At 42.4% G+C, this 17,584-nt stretch overlaps 1 protein-coding gene across 3 annotated transcripts in view; it reads left to right on the forward strand.

The window, feature by feature from the left end:
* Positions 1 to 17,584, forward strand: part of LOC132572475 (contactin-6-like) — a 421,055-nt gene that overhangs the window by 366,374 nt on the left and 37,097 nt on the right. For all 3 annotated transcript variants that reach the window (XM_060239569.1, XM_060239567.1, XM_060239568.1), the window contains one exon: positions 8,871 to 8,941. In XM_060239569.1, the coding sequence (XP_060095552.1) occupies positions 8,871 to 8,941 (71 nt within the window). The remainder of the gene's footprint in view (positions 1 to 8,870; positions 8,942 to 17,584) is intronic.

Genomic DNA, 17,584 nt, shown 5'->3' on the forward strand with positions numbered 1-17,584 from the left:
AAGGTGCTGTTTTGGAAGAATTTCTTTATTATTTCAATATGTTATGGAAGTGCTGATGTTTCCCTATAGGAGAAATAATAATAAATTGACAAAGAAGTGACTGATTTTGAAGGGATTTATTTCTATTGTTATTGTAGAGTTCTATAGAAGTGGTGTTGTACAGAAGAAGAAAAATGGCAGGACAGTAAACCTCTGCAGAAACAACAAGAATGGGAACCATTTTCATTTTTCTGCTTTTTAGTTCCAGTATTCTGGAAATACAACTCTGCTAAACACTGAATCATAGGGTCTGCTTTGACAAAACTTTCAGCATAGAATCTTTCAATGGGGAGAAATTTGATGGGAGAATGTTATATAAGCAGCCTTACTTCCATGTTGGCTGTCCAGCTGTGCAAGACTCTACCCACTTGCCTGTTTTATAGCATTTGTTCCATAGACAACAGGGGAACAACAGTCTGGGTACAGCCTCTCTCCCTGCTTTTTAAAGTGAAAAGTGAAAGTATTTGGGTATTTGCAGCCTTCATACAGCATACTTGTTCTGACTCATCAGATGGTGTTTTTGGCCCACTGTAGCTACCCCCCACCCCTCGACTTAATGTGTGCATATCTGTTCCCCATTGCCTGTTCATCTGTAGCTCATCATAGAATGACTCACATACACATTAAGTAGCCAGGAAGTTTCCAGTGGCAAAATCCTTGCAGTGCCGCCATGGTGCATTTCTGACTGTGTGATCAGCCCAGGCACGCCGTGTATGTGCAGGAGTGGTGTGAACCCTTTGCCCTGTGCGTGTGCAGCCTGTGCCTATCTCAGTCACTGGGCAGGCACCATCTTGTCACTGTGGTGTACCTCAATCTGGATCAGCTCTTTTAAAGCCAAGAGCAACCAGCTCATCCCAATCCCACCCATTATTTCTAGTAGCAGAAAAAACAAGTAAAAAGTTTGAATGTAGAGGTGGGTAAAAGGTAGGTAACAGAGTGCCAGCAGACTATTGGGTAATTTCTGAAAGATCACCTGATGCTGGCTGGATGCTGGGATTCTTGCTGGGAATGATAGACTTTGTTCTGATTCATACATAATTATGGTTATGCCTTAACTGTTACAAGATCTTGCACTGTAAATGTAAAAGACATTAAGGGTCCATTAGGATTCTAGGGGGGAAATAGACCATGCAACACAACCTTGTTTAACAACTGCAAAAACTCTATAGCTAAATATCAGGAAAACCACTGTAAGGCAAATGATTAAGCAATGTATTGTTACATATTCCATCCTCCTCCTAAAGGTAAGAAGTTCCAGGAGCAACATTGACCTCTGTTAGTTCCTTTTGGAGGAGAAACTGCTGGAAATTATGGCCTTTTTGTAGCATTTGCTTTGTTTATAGATATGCAAGCCGAGTTAAGAGGTGGAGGCAAAGAGACCCGCATACAGAATAGCAGATCTGTCTCCTCCTTTCACATCCCCAAAGACAGATATTCTTCACTGTCAACATGCTTCAGCCAGCTCATAGCAATATCTATCAGCTTCACTCTTAGGGCGTTTTTGCACTGACCTTACTCCGGAGCGATGTCCCTCTTCACCACGCAGCGTCTGCACGGATTTCGCACCAATTGCTCCGCAGAACCCGGAAGAGCCACAAAGTTTCGTGGCTTTTGCATCGCAAATGTAAACCGCCAAAAACCAGTTTACATTTGCGATGCAAAAGCTGCGGGACTTTGCGGCTCTTCCGGGTTCTGCGGAGCAATTAGTGCGAAATCCGCGCAGACGCTGCGCGGTGAAGAGGGACGTCGCTCCGGAGTAAGGTCAGTGCGAAAACACCCTTAGTCTCTTCTAGATCTAGACTGGTTGTTTTTTGTTGTTTTTTTAACATAGATACATATATCTTTCTTTTCTTTACCTGGGGAGAGGCTACCTCCTACAAGCCTTGATGGGTTGGTGGACAAAACCATTTCATAATACTTAAGGTCAACTGAACAGGTAGGATTGTTAGGAACATCATCATGATTTTTGCCAAAGTCTCTGGTTCCCCCTACCCCTGGCTGTTAGGGAGACTCATCCAAAGTAACCTGGTTCCCAATTCACAATGGTATATTATGCAGGATCAATGCCACAGAGAGTAATATATACACTGCAGAGTTGTAGAAATCAAGGATTTGGCAGACTTTCTGTAAGTGGTGGGTTGTATGATAGTCTTGTATGGATAGGATAGTAGGAAGTTCTGGAGATACAGAAATAGGACAGAAGCATTAATGCCACATTCCATTCAAAATTTAAATTCAAAGAGCTCTGCCTGTTTGAATAAACTCTACTCACTTGCCTGCTTGATAACATTTGTTCCATAGACAACAGAGGACCTTTTCTTCAGCGCAGCTGGCTGCTATGCTTCTAGATTACTAATTAAAATCATCCTCAGTGTAACAAGTGTGGCAAATAAGGAGGAATGAAAGGGTGAAGGAGAAAGTCTGTCTTGCAATGTCTACATTGCCAGCTAAAACTTGATCAAGCATTGGTACATTCCTTGAGGCAAATGAGCCACTGCTTAGTTCATTAAAATGAAACTGAGAATTAATTGAGCTTCTGTCAATGCACTCAACCGTAAATTTTCATCTGTTTCTCAACTATGACCCAGTTGAGGCTTTGTTGAGTAGTAAATACAGTAAATACAGAACTCATTTAACACAAGCACTAATTAAGCATTAACTGGTTCATGGAACAGTAGAATACTAGTTGAGCTTTGCTTGAGAGTCTTCTTTTAATTCTTCATTCAGTTTACTGCCCCTGTTGTCATTCCTCCTTCAGACTTCATAAATATAATACAATTGGCTCAAATAAATTGTCCAAATAATAACTGACAAAATGATGTTATTTTGCCATATTAGAAAATAATGTTTCATGTTTTTAGTATGTCTTTAAAAATAAGAACTCTGAGTTGTTCAATATAGATATATATTTTTAAAAACCTGTCTTGGTAGATCACACAGTTACTCAAGAGAGCAATTTACACCCTATAATGCAATTCTAAGCAATTAGACCAGGGGTGTCAAACATGCAACCTGGAGGCCAAATCCGACCCCCAGAGGGCTCCTATCAGGCCCCCAAGCAACTGGCTTTCTTCTCTCTCTCTCTTTCTCTCTCTTGCTTCCTTCTGCATCACAGCTTGCTTTGCAAGGTTTGCTCAATTGCACAGGAGCTACAGAGCAAAACCTCTATTTTCTCCATTGGCTGAGGTTTCTCCCTTGGGGAGGAAAGGGAAAGAGGCAGAGCTTGTTTCTCAAGGCTCTCTCAACTGCACAGCAGAGCTACTGAGCCAAGCCTCTCTTCCTTCTATTGGCTGAGGCTCCACTTCCTCCTGGTCCCTTGGGGAAGGAAGAAAAGAGCCAGAGCTTCCTTTGCCCAGTTCCCTGGATCTCGTGGGAGAAATGCAAAGAAAGCATCTTTAAAACCAATAAGTGCTAACATTTTAAGCATACTTTATATATATATATATATATATATATATATATATATATATATATATATATATATATATATATATATATATATATAATTGTGTTAGTCTGTGTCCTTTATAATGTTTAAATCTCTGCTATCTAATCTTAAATAGGTACACAACATGGCCCAGCCCAACCCAACATGGCCTGGCCCAACCAAGTTCCATTTATGTCAAATCCAGCCCTCATAACAAATGAGTTTGACACCCCTGAATTAGAACCTTTTAAATCCATTGAAATCAGTTTATTTAGAAGGGTGTAACTTTGCTTAAGAATGCACTGATAATCAGCCTAAGAAGGCTATTCAGCACAGAACTCCCACACCTTTCTTTGCAGAGTTCATCTGTTGCTCAAGAGTTGCCAAAAGGGGGCGTGGCTTCAACGCCGAATGGAATGGCAGCATAATCTGTGAGCTCCGTCCTTCCCCCCCCTCTATTCTCTTAATCTTCGGGCACTTAAGACAACCTTTTCACTTCATAACATAACAAAACAATGGGCAAAATTGACACTGATAAAGCCCATTCATCTAACACCGCAAGAAAGGACATAACTACCTTCTTTCCAAGGTGACTCAACCCAGCCTCCCCCCAGATGACAAGGCAGACACAGACAACATGGCATTGGATGAAGCCTCCTCACCGCCGATAATTCCCGCCATCAGTGATACGGCTTTTGCCGTGCTCCTCAGCACTAAAGAAATCAAAATTAAAGAAACTATCGCCGCTTCAATACAACCACTGACTGACCAATTTGCAGATTTTAAGATCACCCTTCAAAATGTTAGTAAAACGGCGGATGGGGTGAGGGAAATGTGCAGAAATCTACAGGAGGACATGAGCACCCTCCGTTCAGAAAATGGTGCGCTACAAGACAGAGTCCTTCAATTGGAAGCCTCAGCCCGGCAAACCCATTTAAAATTCAGAGGCTTTGCTGAAAATATGGCGTTTGAATCAGACTTAATAGTCTTTATTGCTGACTGGCTGGCGCAAGAATTAGGGATGGATGATTGAGGTCACACCCTTTATTACTGCGGCGTATCGCTTCAGCCTGTCTAATCTCCCATCTGGAGTGGGGCCCAGGGACATCGTAGCTGTTATACCAGAGGAGAAATCCAGAAGAGGAATACTAGAGGCAGCCTGCAACAATGACTCACTACATTTTAAACGGGACTGAATACAAGTTTTTCCTGATTTGCCCCGTGAAGTTCTGTCCAAGCATCGTGACTTAAAACAAATAGCTGACTTCCTGAGACACGCTAAAATACGCTACCGTTGGGTTAATCTTATTAACACTAAAGTGTCTTACAAAGACAAGTTTTACACCATTTCTGACCCTTCTTCAGGCTTTACTTCATTGCAGTCCCTGCATATACCGCTGCTGTCAGATACGTCTAAGTTCTCCCAGAAGAGAAAGCATCCCACATCTCTGCCTATGGACAATAAAGTTGTGGTTCGTTAAGACTACCATACTGTAACATAACGTTCTTTAATATCTTACCAGTTTTTTTTTCCAGATGACACACCATGTTAAGATCTTTGCTCACAGCCTACTTTAACTGTTTGCTTGCCGTTTGCCCGAGTTCATTGCATTATTGTAATTCAACACTAGAGGGAGGGGGGGAGGGATTTCATTTATGTTTTCTTTATGTTAATTCATTGAAGTTCCAGTTTGTATAGTCTCTTAACTCAGAACATTAGTTCTGTTGGCTCTGAGGCTTTTTTATTCCTCTGGGTCAAGTGAGACTTCATGTTTACCCATTTGCCTTTTAGAGTAGCATATTGATAAGCTTTTTAAACATATTATTAACATACCTTACTGTTTTTTATATATAGATTGGCTTCTGTAAATAGTTTTTTTTTTTACCATTCATAAATTTAACACTGTACATACCAAAGGGAAATAAGGTTTTTATAACAGTTTAGTTTAAAATTGATTCCATCCATTAGGTTTGATTGCAATCAATTGTTACTGCACTTTAACCAATTCATTAAGGTTCAGCCTCTTCAAATCAACTAATTGATTCTATATAACATATCTTTACACCTATATTGAAGAAAATCTGTTGTTTGCTTTGTTAAAATCTTTATAATCAAGTCCAACACTCTGTGTCACACAGTGGCACACACACACATATATATACACACTGTGGCTAATAGCTACTGATGGACCTCTGCTCCATATTTTTATCTAACCCCCTCTTGAAGCTGGCTATGCTTGTAACTTCTACCACCTCCTGTGGCAGTGAATTCCACATGTTAATCACCCTTTGGGTGAAGAAGTACTACCTTTTATCTGTTCTAACCCGAGTGCTCAGCATATCTCATCAACTATACACACCACTGTTGCTTGTCGCTACTGTTAGTTGGAATAGACACCGCACAGTGCCAGTCCATCTCTGAACTCCCTTCGGGTCATCTTTTTTTCCCCTTTTTTTCCTTATTAATCTTCCTTCCTCATCTTTTTCAAGACCTATGTCGAGAGTCAACCCGTGATAAATATTAACTCCTCCATATACTAATATACCTCTCTCTTACATCTTGACTCTTGTAAACTTCATCGCACTTCTCACATGGCTCACACTTGGAACATCACATCTCTCAATGTCAGAGGACTTCACAACCCAGTCAAGAGAAAATGCATCCTAAGCAATTTGTCCCATCAACAATGTGGAAATGACTTCGAATGGTCTAAACCTATACATACACTGGTAGCTCCGCTCTCCCTTCAAGATCTACTTTGGATGAAACCTTCGACCCGCCCATCCCCAATCAATTCCAATCCTTTTTTAGCTATCCATCCTCAAGGCTTGGGAGTTTATGAGACCAAAGGCTCTACCTCCACTATCATAATTCTCATCAATTCATCATCAATTGTGGTTACAGCTAAACAACAGTGCTACTTACCTTAAAATCCTGAAAACAACTGGCTTCAACTGTATTGTAGATATCTCCTCCCGTACAGGCTTATTACCCAAATCCATGCTAGACCACAAACTTAGTATGACACTGGTTTTTCTACTTCCAATTAAATCATGCTATGTCCACCATTAATCTCTCCAAAATTTTGAAAACATCGTTAACGGCCTTTGAGAAATAGTTAGACTCATCATATGCACGATCAAAAGGCCTCATTTTGGCTCTGTATGGAATTGCAGCAAAAATAAACAACAGCTCTCCTCCACCCTCCCAAAAACAGTGGAACTGCGATTGCAACATTATTGTCACGCCAGACCAGTGGTCTAACATTTATTCCTCAAATATGTTCAACTCGTCAACGTTGGTAACCAGAATACAATCCTTTAAAATATTGCATCAATGGTACCTCATCCCACAAAGGCAAGGACGGTTTGATAAAAGTAAAAGCAAATCCCCACATTGCTGGAAGAAATGTGGAAGCGTAGGATCCTATGCTCATTGCTGGTGGGAATGCCCAACCATTAGAACTTCTGGACAGATATTCTGAAACAAATTAAAACAACCACCAATTACACTTTGCCTTTTTCACCTGCTCTAATTTTTCTAAACTTATGGGAAGACTTGAACATTTCCAAAATTAGACAAGATCTAATCATTAGTTTATTGGCAGCTGCAAAGTCCTCTATTGCCTCTTACTGGAAGTCATCACAAGCTCCCCCAAATTCAAACTGGCTAAAACATGTATGGGACCACTCTCTCATGGAGAAAATAAATGACAATCTGATACAAATTGAGATTTTCCCCAAAAGTACTAACGTCTCCACTAAATGGCTCCCCTTCATTACTTTCATCTCTTCGCAGGATAGTTCCCTTCATGATCCTCTACATCTAAAGATACTATATTCCTAACTGTTATCTTTCTTTCTTTATTTTCCATTTCTCACTTCTCTCCTCACTCAAACTCATTAAGGTTGAGCCTCGACACAGGTCAGTTACTTTAATTATTTCAATTATTATGGGTTGTTGTATGTTATCTTCAATATTCTATTTAACATTTATTTTATAACCACTACTCAAATTGGTTGCTGTAGTATCTACAGAGTTGGCATTACATGCTTTTACTTGGCAACCTTTTGCTTACAATTATTTTACTTTTTTCAGACCTGCTATCTCGATATCAAAAATCTAGCAAAGTATATGTTTTAAGCTACTAGTATTACCAATCACTTTCAGCAAAGCGACGATTCACGAGGTGCACAGTTTTAGGTATCAACTTTGCTCCCAGCAGCTCCTTTGAATTCATGGTTTAGAGAGTGTCAGCATTCTGTCTGCTCTGCAATAATCTATTTACTTGTTCAGACACTCATGTTAGCTATATAATTGTTGCATAGTAACCATTTGTTTGAAATCTACAATGTAATCCTAATATAATTAACATAATTTTAGAGTGTATGTACAACAATGAAACACTTAATAAGCATTTATTATTGTATGCACAAATCTTTCAATAAATTATTTTATTCACTTAAAAAAAAGAAAAAAAGAGTTGCCAAAAAGACATAGGTCGTTTTCGCACTCACCTTAATCAGCAGCGACGACCCTCTTCACCGCGCAGGATCTGCGCGGATTTCGCACTGATTGCCGCGGAGCACCCAGAAGAGCCAGAAAGTCCCGGCACTTTTGTGGCGCAAACGGAAACCGCCAAAAACCAGTTTCCGTTTGCGCCACAAAAGCGCCGGGACTTTCCGGCTCTTCTGGGTGCTCCGCAGCAATTAGTGCGAAATCCGCGCAGATCCTGAGCGGTGAAGAGGGTCGTCGCTGCTGATTAAGGTGAGTGCGAAAATGACCATAGTCAAGTCTGATTATGGCAGACTTATCTTGCAGGATCCCCAAATGTTGAGAGAGGAAGTTTTCTATCATGGTTCTGGGAGAAAAGGTAGATTGTACTGGAGCAAACCACTCTAGATCTTGAGACCAAAAGCCATTTAACAATTTTCATGAGTGCCACCCAAAATAGCACAATGCAGCATGAAGGGCTGTTGTTGTTGTTTGTTGTTGTTGTTTGTTTTTAGTTCTACCAAAATCCTGTACTGGGCTGAGTGTGTGTTTTTGAAAAAAGGCTGGGGGGAGAGAGAAGGTTCAGCTCTTGATCTTAAGGCCTTGTCTACACCCTGTATAGGTGTAGTACATGACAGATGTGAATAGATTTTGTGGTGAGCTGATTGGAGCTGTTATCAAAACATCTGGGCAGAAGGAGGGGAAAATGCCAGCTTTGAGCTGAACATATAAAACACAGCAGTCAGTTAAATGTCTCTTTAGCACCTAACAGAATATCACCTAGCAAGATATGTATTCCCTCCTCCCTTCATACCATCATGCAACTGTGGGGATTGAACTGGATTATGAAAGCATCATAATTACACCAAATTGTTTATTTTTTTCACCTCTCGCTCTATCTTTTTCTAGTTCCTGTAGTGGCACCAGCAAATGTGAGTGGAGGAGGGGGAAGTCGATCTGAACTTGTCATCACTTGGGAGGTAATTTGTAAATCAGTCTCAACAATTCATTTTAATGACAGGAAAATAAAAGACAGCGCTGGCAAAAGCAAGTTTGCCATGCCATTGTTAGCTGTTCAGAGAAGTAAACTATAAGTGGCATGTTATAAAGATGTTTCAAAGTCATCCATAGCCCTCTTATCATCATTATGCAGAAGGCAGCTTAGCACTCTAATCTGTTTGGGTATTTTCCGCATTAACTATTTTACACTGTTTTGTTTGCATGTCTGTCATCCCCCCCCCCTCAGTTTTGCAATATTATGCAAGTGATGTGCATCCTGTCATACATAAAAAGAGACACAGCCTTTCAATATCCAATTCCATGCACTGCATGTTTTGAAAGCAAATAATATGCTCAAAGGAAAGGGTTTTCTGGTTTGTTTGTTTGTTTTCCCTAAGGCTGCAGTCCTAAGCACATTTGCTTGGTGGTACATTCTATCAAACCACTAAAATTTCCAGCTAAATGTAGATTCAGAGGCTACTAAAGAAAGTCCCCCAGTTGTATACACAATCATTTCTGAAATCAGATGGTATGTCTTCTTATCATGTTTGAATGGGAATTTCTATAAACTGTGTCTAGAATCTACACATTGCCACTATGTGTTTCTGTTCATATGTTACTAGAAGGACTGCCAGAGAAAGGCTTTTGTCTGCTCACTGGCCAACAATGATTCTTTGGCAGTACCCAAAATAACTTTAAATATGTTCAGGAATAAGATCTAAAGTAGTTTGGGGGCTGAATCAGGCCCCCGGAGGGCTCCTATCAGGCCCCTGAGCAACTGGTGGTCATCTGCTTCCTTCTCCCTCTCTCTTGCTTACTTCTGCATAACAGCTTGCTTTGAAAGGCTGGCTCAATTGCACACAAGCTACAGACCAAAACCTCTATTTTCTCCATTGGCTGAGACTTTTCCCTTGGGGAAGGAGGGGGGAGAAATAGCTTGCTTTGTCAGGCTCATTCATGTATAATGCAGAAATAGCTGGTTATTCCTTGTTGCCAAGCAGGAATTTTGGAAGGAATCCCTGGAAAGGGTTCCCATTCCACACTCACACACCCCTGCTTCCCATTATAAGGGTAGTAGGTTTTAATAATTCCACTCTGGTCTTTGGAGTAGTTAAGCTTTAACTAGGTTGGCAGTAATAGCATGGGTTACTGCCTATAAATAGGACAGTCAGTGAGCATCATGAAACAGCTAAACCATTTCTAAAAAGATTATTTCTTACTGGCTGTGTAGATGACATAGGGTGGGTAGAGTGGGAGAGAATTCCATGATGCTGAACAGCATAAGCCAAATCCTTACTCACTTTATGGCACGTGGAGGAAGAGATGAACTTCTCAGCAGTTTTCATGCTAGGTTAGGATAAGCAAAGCTGAATGAGTTTTGATCCAAAATAGTAATGCCCAGAAATGTTAGCTCCTACTAAAGGTGTGTGTGTGTGAGATCCCTGTTAAGTGCTTAGATAGAAAATTGGAACTTGTGTGAAAGTTTCTGCCTTCACAAACTTAAATACATTTGAGATACAGAAACTTATGCCTGTTTATTTAAGCAGTGGCTGCTAAGCTATATCTCTCTCCACAATTTTAAAGACATGTCTGTAAAAGCAAACAGCTAATTTACTGTAACAAACCATCTATTGTTTATAATTATACAAAGTTACCTCACTCCTGTTGCCTGTTTGCCTGCCAAGTTCCAATCCTGATACTTACCTGACCATTTTCCATCATTAGCCTCTTGTGTGCCATTATTAGACATTTACAAAGGATTTTTTTTTTAGTTCCTCGGTTCTCTAGGTTGGGTTAGTTTATATCTATATACATTTAAACAGCTGAGTGGGACAGACAGAGAAACAAAGACAAGGCAAAGGGGCTGCTCAGCCAAGAAAAAGGGAAGTGGGGAAAATCATTATAATTGCATTCTACTAATTCAGCTCATTGCCCCCTTTCTCTAATCTGATTGGCAGTGGCTCCCCAGGGTATCAGACAAAGGTCTTTCCCGACACAATTGCCTGAGAGGTTATTAAGTGGAGAAATCTAGAATCCTTTCCATCAAAGTATGTAAAATGGTAAAAACAAACTTCCAGTGGGATCTTTTTCCCACTTCCTACTCACAGTTGAGGGTTTTTGTTTCCCCTACAAACAGAGCCATCCCATCAGTCCAATATTTCATTTTAGCTATGTTGAATTTACAGCATGGCTATTAAAGCTGCATTACATCCAACTTTCTGAGAGAAATATTTTTCTGTCAGCATGTGACAAAGAACATACACAATGTGCCAGCACTTTAATCCCATTGACTTTACAGCAGGCAGTTGATCTCTGAACCATCTCTGCAGTAGGAGACTAGGAACAACAAGGACATTATGTTTCATTAGGAGGAGAAAGGATAAGAACTTGGGCAGGCAGAAGACTTTAGGTTTCCTGAAGTACTAAAAATCCTCTCTGCTCTTCACTTTTTGTTCCTCTTCCACCTAAATGAATATGAAATGCCAAAAAAGTGTTGCATTTGTTTCTAAACCTATCTTCCCACAATATACTACATTCTTCTTCTTATCACGACTCTACGTTGTAGTAGTAAGGAAAAGAAACCCAGACTGAATCCAATGTGAAATAAAAGTGCTTGAAATTGATGAAGTTTTGTAACTAATCTTAAACTCTAAGAATCCAGATAACAAAGCAGAACCTCATAACACTATCCACTGTGACTGATCTGACTGAACAGCCAGATGAAGTCTAAAATTACAGGAGAATCAGAAATCTAAACTATGATTTGAATGTAGATCTGACTTGCCCCACTTTCCAGTTTTAGGGCAGGACTACCAACACTTGGATTTTCATTGATTTAAAAAGCACTGGATACTTACAACCAGAGCTTTTTATGTAGAAAAAGCCCAGTAGGAACTCATTTGCATATTAGGCCACATCCCCTGATGTTTCCATTGTTTCACACATGGCTTTTTCCACAAAAAAAGCCCATCAGGAACTCATTTTCATATCTGGCCAAACCCCCTGATGCCAAGCTAGCCAGAACTGCATTCCTGTGTGTTCTTGCTCAAAAAAAGCTCTGCTTACAACGTATGTGATATCTGTTCTATTCATAAATGTACAAATAGAACATAGATGGAACCATTCAGTAAGTAGTTTTACATCAGATTGTAATTTCTTCAAACCCATCTATATTTGCCACTTCCTTCATCTGAGATCACCTTCTCCAACAGGTGTTTCATACAAGAAGTACCAAGCAAGCATCTAACAACTTGTTCCCTCGGAGAAAAGTGCATTAAGGAACCGTAACTTGAATTAGAGAAGGAAGGAAGAACCACAACTTTATGAAGGGAGAGAGGCTGGATAGGCTAATGTGGAAAAAAGTTGCTCTAACTTTAATAAGGTGCCCATGAAGATTGGCACGTCAGGCCAGCTGAAAAATTCTTCTAGCACTGTGCATCTTACTTTTGATCTCTACCTGGTAAATTACACTCTTTCAGAGAAAGACAGGTGTGATATAAATTTGCCACTGCCCAGCAGTTTCCCCAGTGGCCCAATCTTTGCTTGTCCTGGAGCTGGAGGGTGGGATTGCTCTTTGAATAATACATGGCTCAGCCAAATGGAGGGTAGGTGAGTCATTCCCAGTACAACTAGACTTTTATATATAAAAGATGCACTGAACAAATGTGAGAGAACAGGAAGATAGATGGCCAGTGTCTATTTGCCTTCTGAATTACTTACAACTCTGTTGGTTTTGTCATACCCTGACTTCTATAGACAGCAGCCCAGTTATGAGACTTTCCTGCTATACCTCATCTTATCTGAGATCATCTTTCCAGACACCTTCCCATTCTGTCCCCTAAGTTCATACCAGTTCCTCCACCAAAATAGCAACACACAACTACTAAATTCAACCAATACACAAACACTTGACTTGAGTCCAAGGAAGTCCCCAAAAAACCCCTGTCGGTTTCAACTGATTTTTTTTTTAATCCTTTTCAGCAGCCATAAATGATGACCAGCTGGAAAACCCAGACTGTTCATAAGACTGAGTGGGATGATTGAACTGCTTGGCTTCTCCCTACTGCTGATTGGGCTTGGTGAGGACAAGCCTTATATAGGTGAGGTTCCCACCTTTCACCTGAATGCCCATGAGATCCCAGACAAATCTTCATACCCAAATTCTTGAAGCTGGAAGACATGTTTTACCTTCTTTTCCTTTTTTGCTCCAGAACAATCTCCATTCTTTTGTTACAGAGGAATGAAGAAGGATTATTTTGTCCCTGGTCTTCATGCTTCATTAGGTGCCAATGTAGGCAAACATATATATATATAATTCAATTTTTAGCCTGCCCTTCCCTTAAACAGGCCCAGGGCAGGTTACATCATAAAAAACAATCAACAGTTAAAAACAATTAAAATATATAAAATCTAAAATTACAGAATAACAATAGAGACTAAAATGGCAAATTCTGTCTCAAAAACATGGCATTTGTCCAGGCCCAGCAGGTCCTACAGCACTAAGATGGAATGAAAGGGGGGAGGCCAATAACAAGTGACATCCACTGCATCAGTTGAAAGCTTGGCAAAAGAGCTCTGTTTTACAGGCCCTGTGGAATTGAAGTAAATCCCACAGGGTCCAGATTTCCAGGGGAAGCTCATTCCACCAGGCAGGGGCCAAGACCAAAAAGGCTCCGGCCCTCATTGAGGCCAGACGGACGTCTCTAGTACCCAGTATCACCAAAAGGTGTTGGGTTGCTGATTGTAAAGACCTACAAGGCTCATACAGGGAGAGGTGGTTCCAAAGGTATGCTGGCCCCTGGCCATATAGGGCTTTAAGGGTAAGTACCAGGACCTTGAACTGGATTTGGTACTCAATAGGTAGCCAGTACAGTTCATGCACTACAGAATGGATCCATGCCCATACAGGTGACAACATTTCAGAGAGCTCTGAGAGAGAGCAGAGAAGCTCTGAGAGAGAGCAGAGAATACGTGATATAAGGGGGAGGTTTGGCTAAGCAGCTGGGGAAGTTGCTGAGAATTTCTGAATTTGTGTGACTGCTGAAAATTCTGAGTTTGTGGTTGCTGGGGAACTGCTGTCTGTTTGGTTTGAGTGAGCTGAAGGTGAAGGTGATTATTGCTGATTAATTAGGAGTGGCTGTGTTCCCCAAACTCTTTGCATTATTAAGCTGCACCTTGCCAGAGGCTGAGCACATTTCAGAGAGCTCAGAGAGAGAGCAGAGAAGCTCTGAGAAAGAGCAGAAAATGCGTGATATAAGGGTGAGGTTTGGCTAAAAAGCTGGGGAAGATGCTGAGAATTTCTGAGATCTTCTTCGTGGTCTCTGTGCTTTACACTCATGGGATATAGCGCCTATGCTGATCCCCTGAATCGGTATATAAAAAGCCCGGGATTTTTTCGCACTCGGCACCAGTGGGCATGTGCAGGAGTCCCAGTACACATGCTCACCAGAGCCAGTGCGCGGATCCCACTAGTTCTTTTTTGATCACCGTGTCGATAGGATCTCTTTTCGATTGCTCCGGTCGGTATTTGGTAATCCTTTGGATTTTCTTCTTGTTATATAGCCCGTTTGTTGTTTTCTTAGTATAGTAGTTAAGTGTTAGAGTTAGTTATTGTTGTTTGAAAAAAAAAAGACTGTTGTTGGACTTGCCCTTCGGGGCTTTATTTTCCCCCCATTCCCTCAGAGATCGTTCTGTGTGGGTTCCAGCACCTATGGAAAGGCGTTGGGGGTTTTTTAAATGTTGCCGCAAGTGTGGTAGCAAAATCGCACCTCCTGACGGTCACTCCCTCTGCTTATTGTGTCTGGGGGAGGAATACCGAGTCGATTCTTGCCTGCATTGCTCAAGTTTCTTGAAGCAAACTCGCAAAAACTGGGCGGCAAGCCTATTGGCAGCACTCGTAGAATTGGCTCTTCATCCGCCGAAAATGGCAACGAGCCTGTCAGTATCGATGGGGGAAGAGGCCCCGATGGTTACATCGGTCGATCCATCGTCACTGGTGCAAACCGATATGCCAACCAAGCGTGGTCGACCCACAAAACGACCCTCTGAAGGGTTAGTGGTGACCCCAACCAAGAAACATCGGGACGATTCGGGGACCCGATCGTCCCTCCCAAAGAAATCTAAGTTGAAGGAGAAGCGGAAGAACAGACTTTCCCGCACTCCTTCTCCTTCTTGCGATGCTTTAGTATCGATGCAATCTGCTCCACCCCAGAAGATCCTGGCGTCTCTGCATCCACGGAGTCCTTTGGGGTTGAGAAGCAGAGGTTCGCAGCCGATCCATCTGTCGGGATCTGAGCAGGAGATACATCTGACCCAGCACACCCATTCATCGGGATCGTGTTGTCGGAGCGACAGTGGTTCAGTATTGGAGATCGAGGCTTCGGCACTGAACGAACCCCTAGCACCTTTTCTACTGACGGTGGGATGGAGAGAGCTTGAACCGGCTGCTATGGTTAGATGTTTCCCGCCACCACAGCTGTGGGATCAACATCAGTGGCCTTGTTCCTATGGTTACCCATAGGTGCCATACCAGTGGTACCCTCCGCATGACTTCCCTGAATCGGACCAGCGGTCGGAAGCCTCGTATCTCTCGAGGGTTTCACATCACTCCACGCATCGTGCATCAGCATCGGTGTCGATCCCTCCCGAGCGATGCAGAGAGCGGGTGGAGGAAGTGCAAGCACGTTCATCGGTGTCGCTGCGGTCACCTGAGTGAGCTTTGACCCCGATACTGTCTGAGCACTCAGTGAGAAGAGACTCATCATCATTGGACTCTGAGGTCAGTACCGATGATCCTGACAGGGCAGTGGAACCTTCGCCAGAGTCGCATATTGCTGAGGACCTTCCCATATCTCCATCGGAAGATCTGAAGTCTTATGGGAACCTGCTGAAGCTGATGGCACACTCCCTCTCCCTCACAGTGGTTCAACCACAGCAGTCGTTGATGACACCGTCTTCAATATAATGCAGAGAGACACATCGATGGCTGTGGCCCTTCCAGGGACCAAAGTCATCCTGAAGGCGGTGAAGGAGCCCTGGGCAAAGCCAGCATCTATGCTGATCTCTACACAGAGACTGGACCCTATGTACCGGGTCCAGGAGGCTGGTGCTGAGTTTCTGTTCGCCCACCCCAAGCCCAACTCGGTGGTGGTTTCTTCGTCCTCTAAGGCGCGCAAGACCCATTCTTCTCCACCTGACAAAGAGGGCAAGAAATTAGACAATGTGGGCAGAAAATTCTATTCAGCTGGAGCATTGGGAGTAAAGGTCTCCAATTATGCAGCGTTCATGGCTTGCTACCAATACTCCATTTGAGAGCAGCTCACACCACTATTGTCTTTCTTGAATGAGGAGAAGTGATCTTTGTTTAAGAAGCTGCAAAAGGAGGGCTTTGCTGTGGCTAAGCAACAACTGGCTGCAGCAAAACACATGGGGGATGTATCTGCTAAAACCATCACCTCTGCTGTTTCCCTGCATCATCATTCTTGGCTAAGGTCTGCAGCTCTTCAGCCTGACACCAGGGCCTACGTTGAAGACCTGCCTTTTGAAGGTGAAGGTCTTTTTAGTTCAACCACTGACAGTGTCCTTCAAGAGATGGACAAAAGTATAAAGACTTCAAGAAACCCGGCTTCCTCTAGCGCTGGCAAGCCTAAGCAATGGCATAAATTTTGGCCCAAGAGGCCCTACCAGAAATTCTCCCCCGACCAGCAGTGGAGACCTCGCTCTTCGCAACCAGAGAGTAGGTCCCCCTATAGGGGAAATAACAAAAATAGATTTGCTTCAGCATCTCAAACCACTGGCAAATCTAAGGGTGCCTGCCCACAGAAGCAGGGCCTTTGATTTTTCTGTAGCACGCATTGCCGCCCCTCCTTCATCACATATCCGCCTCTGTCAATATCTTCCGGCTTGGGAGTCCATCTCCACAGACAGGTGGAATCTTTCCATCTTAGCAGAAGGATACAAGATAGACTTAGTTCAGGTTCCGACTCAGTCAGTGATTGTCATCACAACCCTTCCCCACCTCTGCTGATGGAGGTGAGCAACCTCTTGCAGAAACAAGTTATAGAACTGGTCCCAGGAGAGGCCAGAACGGACGGGTTTTACTCTCGTGATTTCCTGGTTCCCAAATGGGATGGGGGATTGAGACCAATAATGGACCTTCGAAATCTGAACAAGTTTATTGTGTACCAGATGGAACCAGGCTGCTAGTGCTTAAAATCAAAAAGGTGGCAGAGCAGTTTTTAAACTAAATCTTGGGGAAAAGCCAACAGGAGATGAAACATTAGCTGTTACTTTTCTACCGGGTAACGGATCAGAGTTGTCCACTGAGATGGTGACAAACAGTATGGACTGTCTGCCAAAGTCTCGAGGCAGCAGGAGGAAGGTTGCGGGCCTAGCTTGCCTGGGAAATTATAGATGTTTGTATACAAATGCTAGAAGTGTTCGAAGTAAAATTGGTGAGTTAAAATGTTTAGTGTTGGGGGGAAACATATACATTGTGGGAATTTCAGAAACTTGGTGGAATGAGGAGAATCAGTGGGATACGGTGATTCCTGGATATAAGTTATAATGGAAAGATAGGGAGGGAAGGGTTGGAGGTGGGGTGGCTCTGTATGTCAGAGAGGGTA

Source organism: Heteronotia binoei, chromosome 5 (genome assembly GCF_032191835.1).
Source record: "Heteronotia binoei isolate CCM8104 ecotype False Entrance Well chromosome 5, APGP_CSIRO_Hbin_v1, whole genome shotgun sequence".
NCBI classification, from domain to species: domain Eukaryota; kingdom Metazoa; phylum Chordata; class Lepidosauria; order Squamata; family Gekkonidae; genus Heteronotia; species Heteronotia binoei.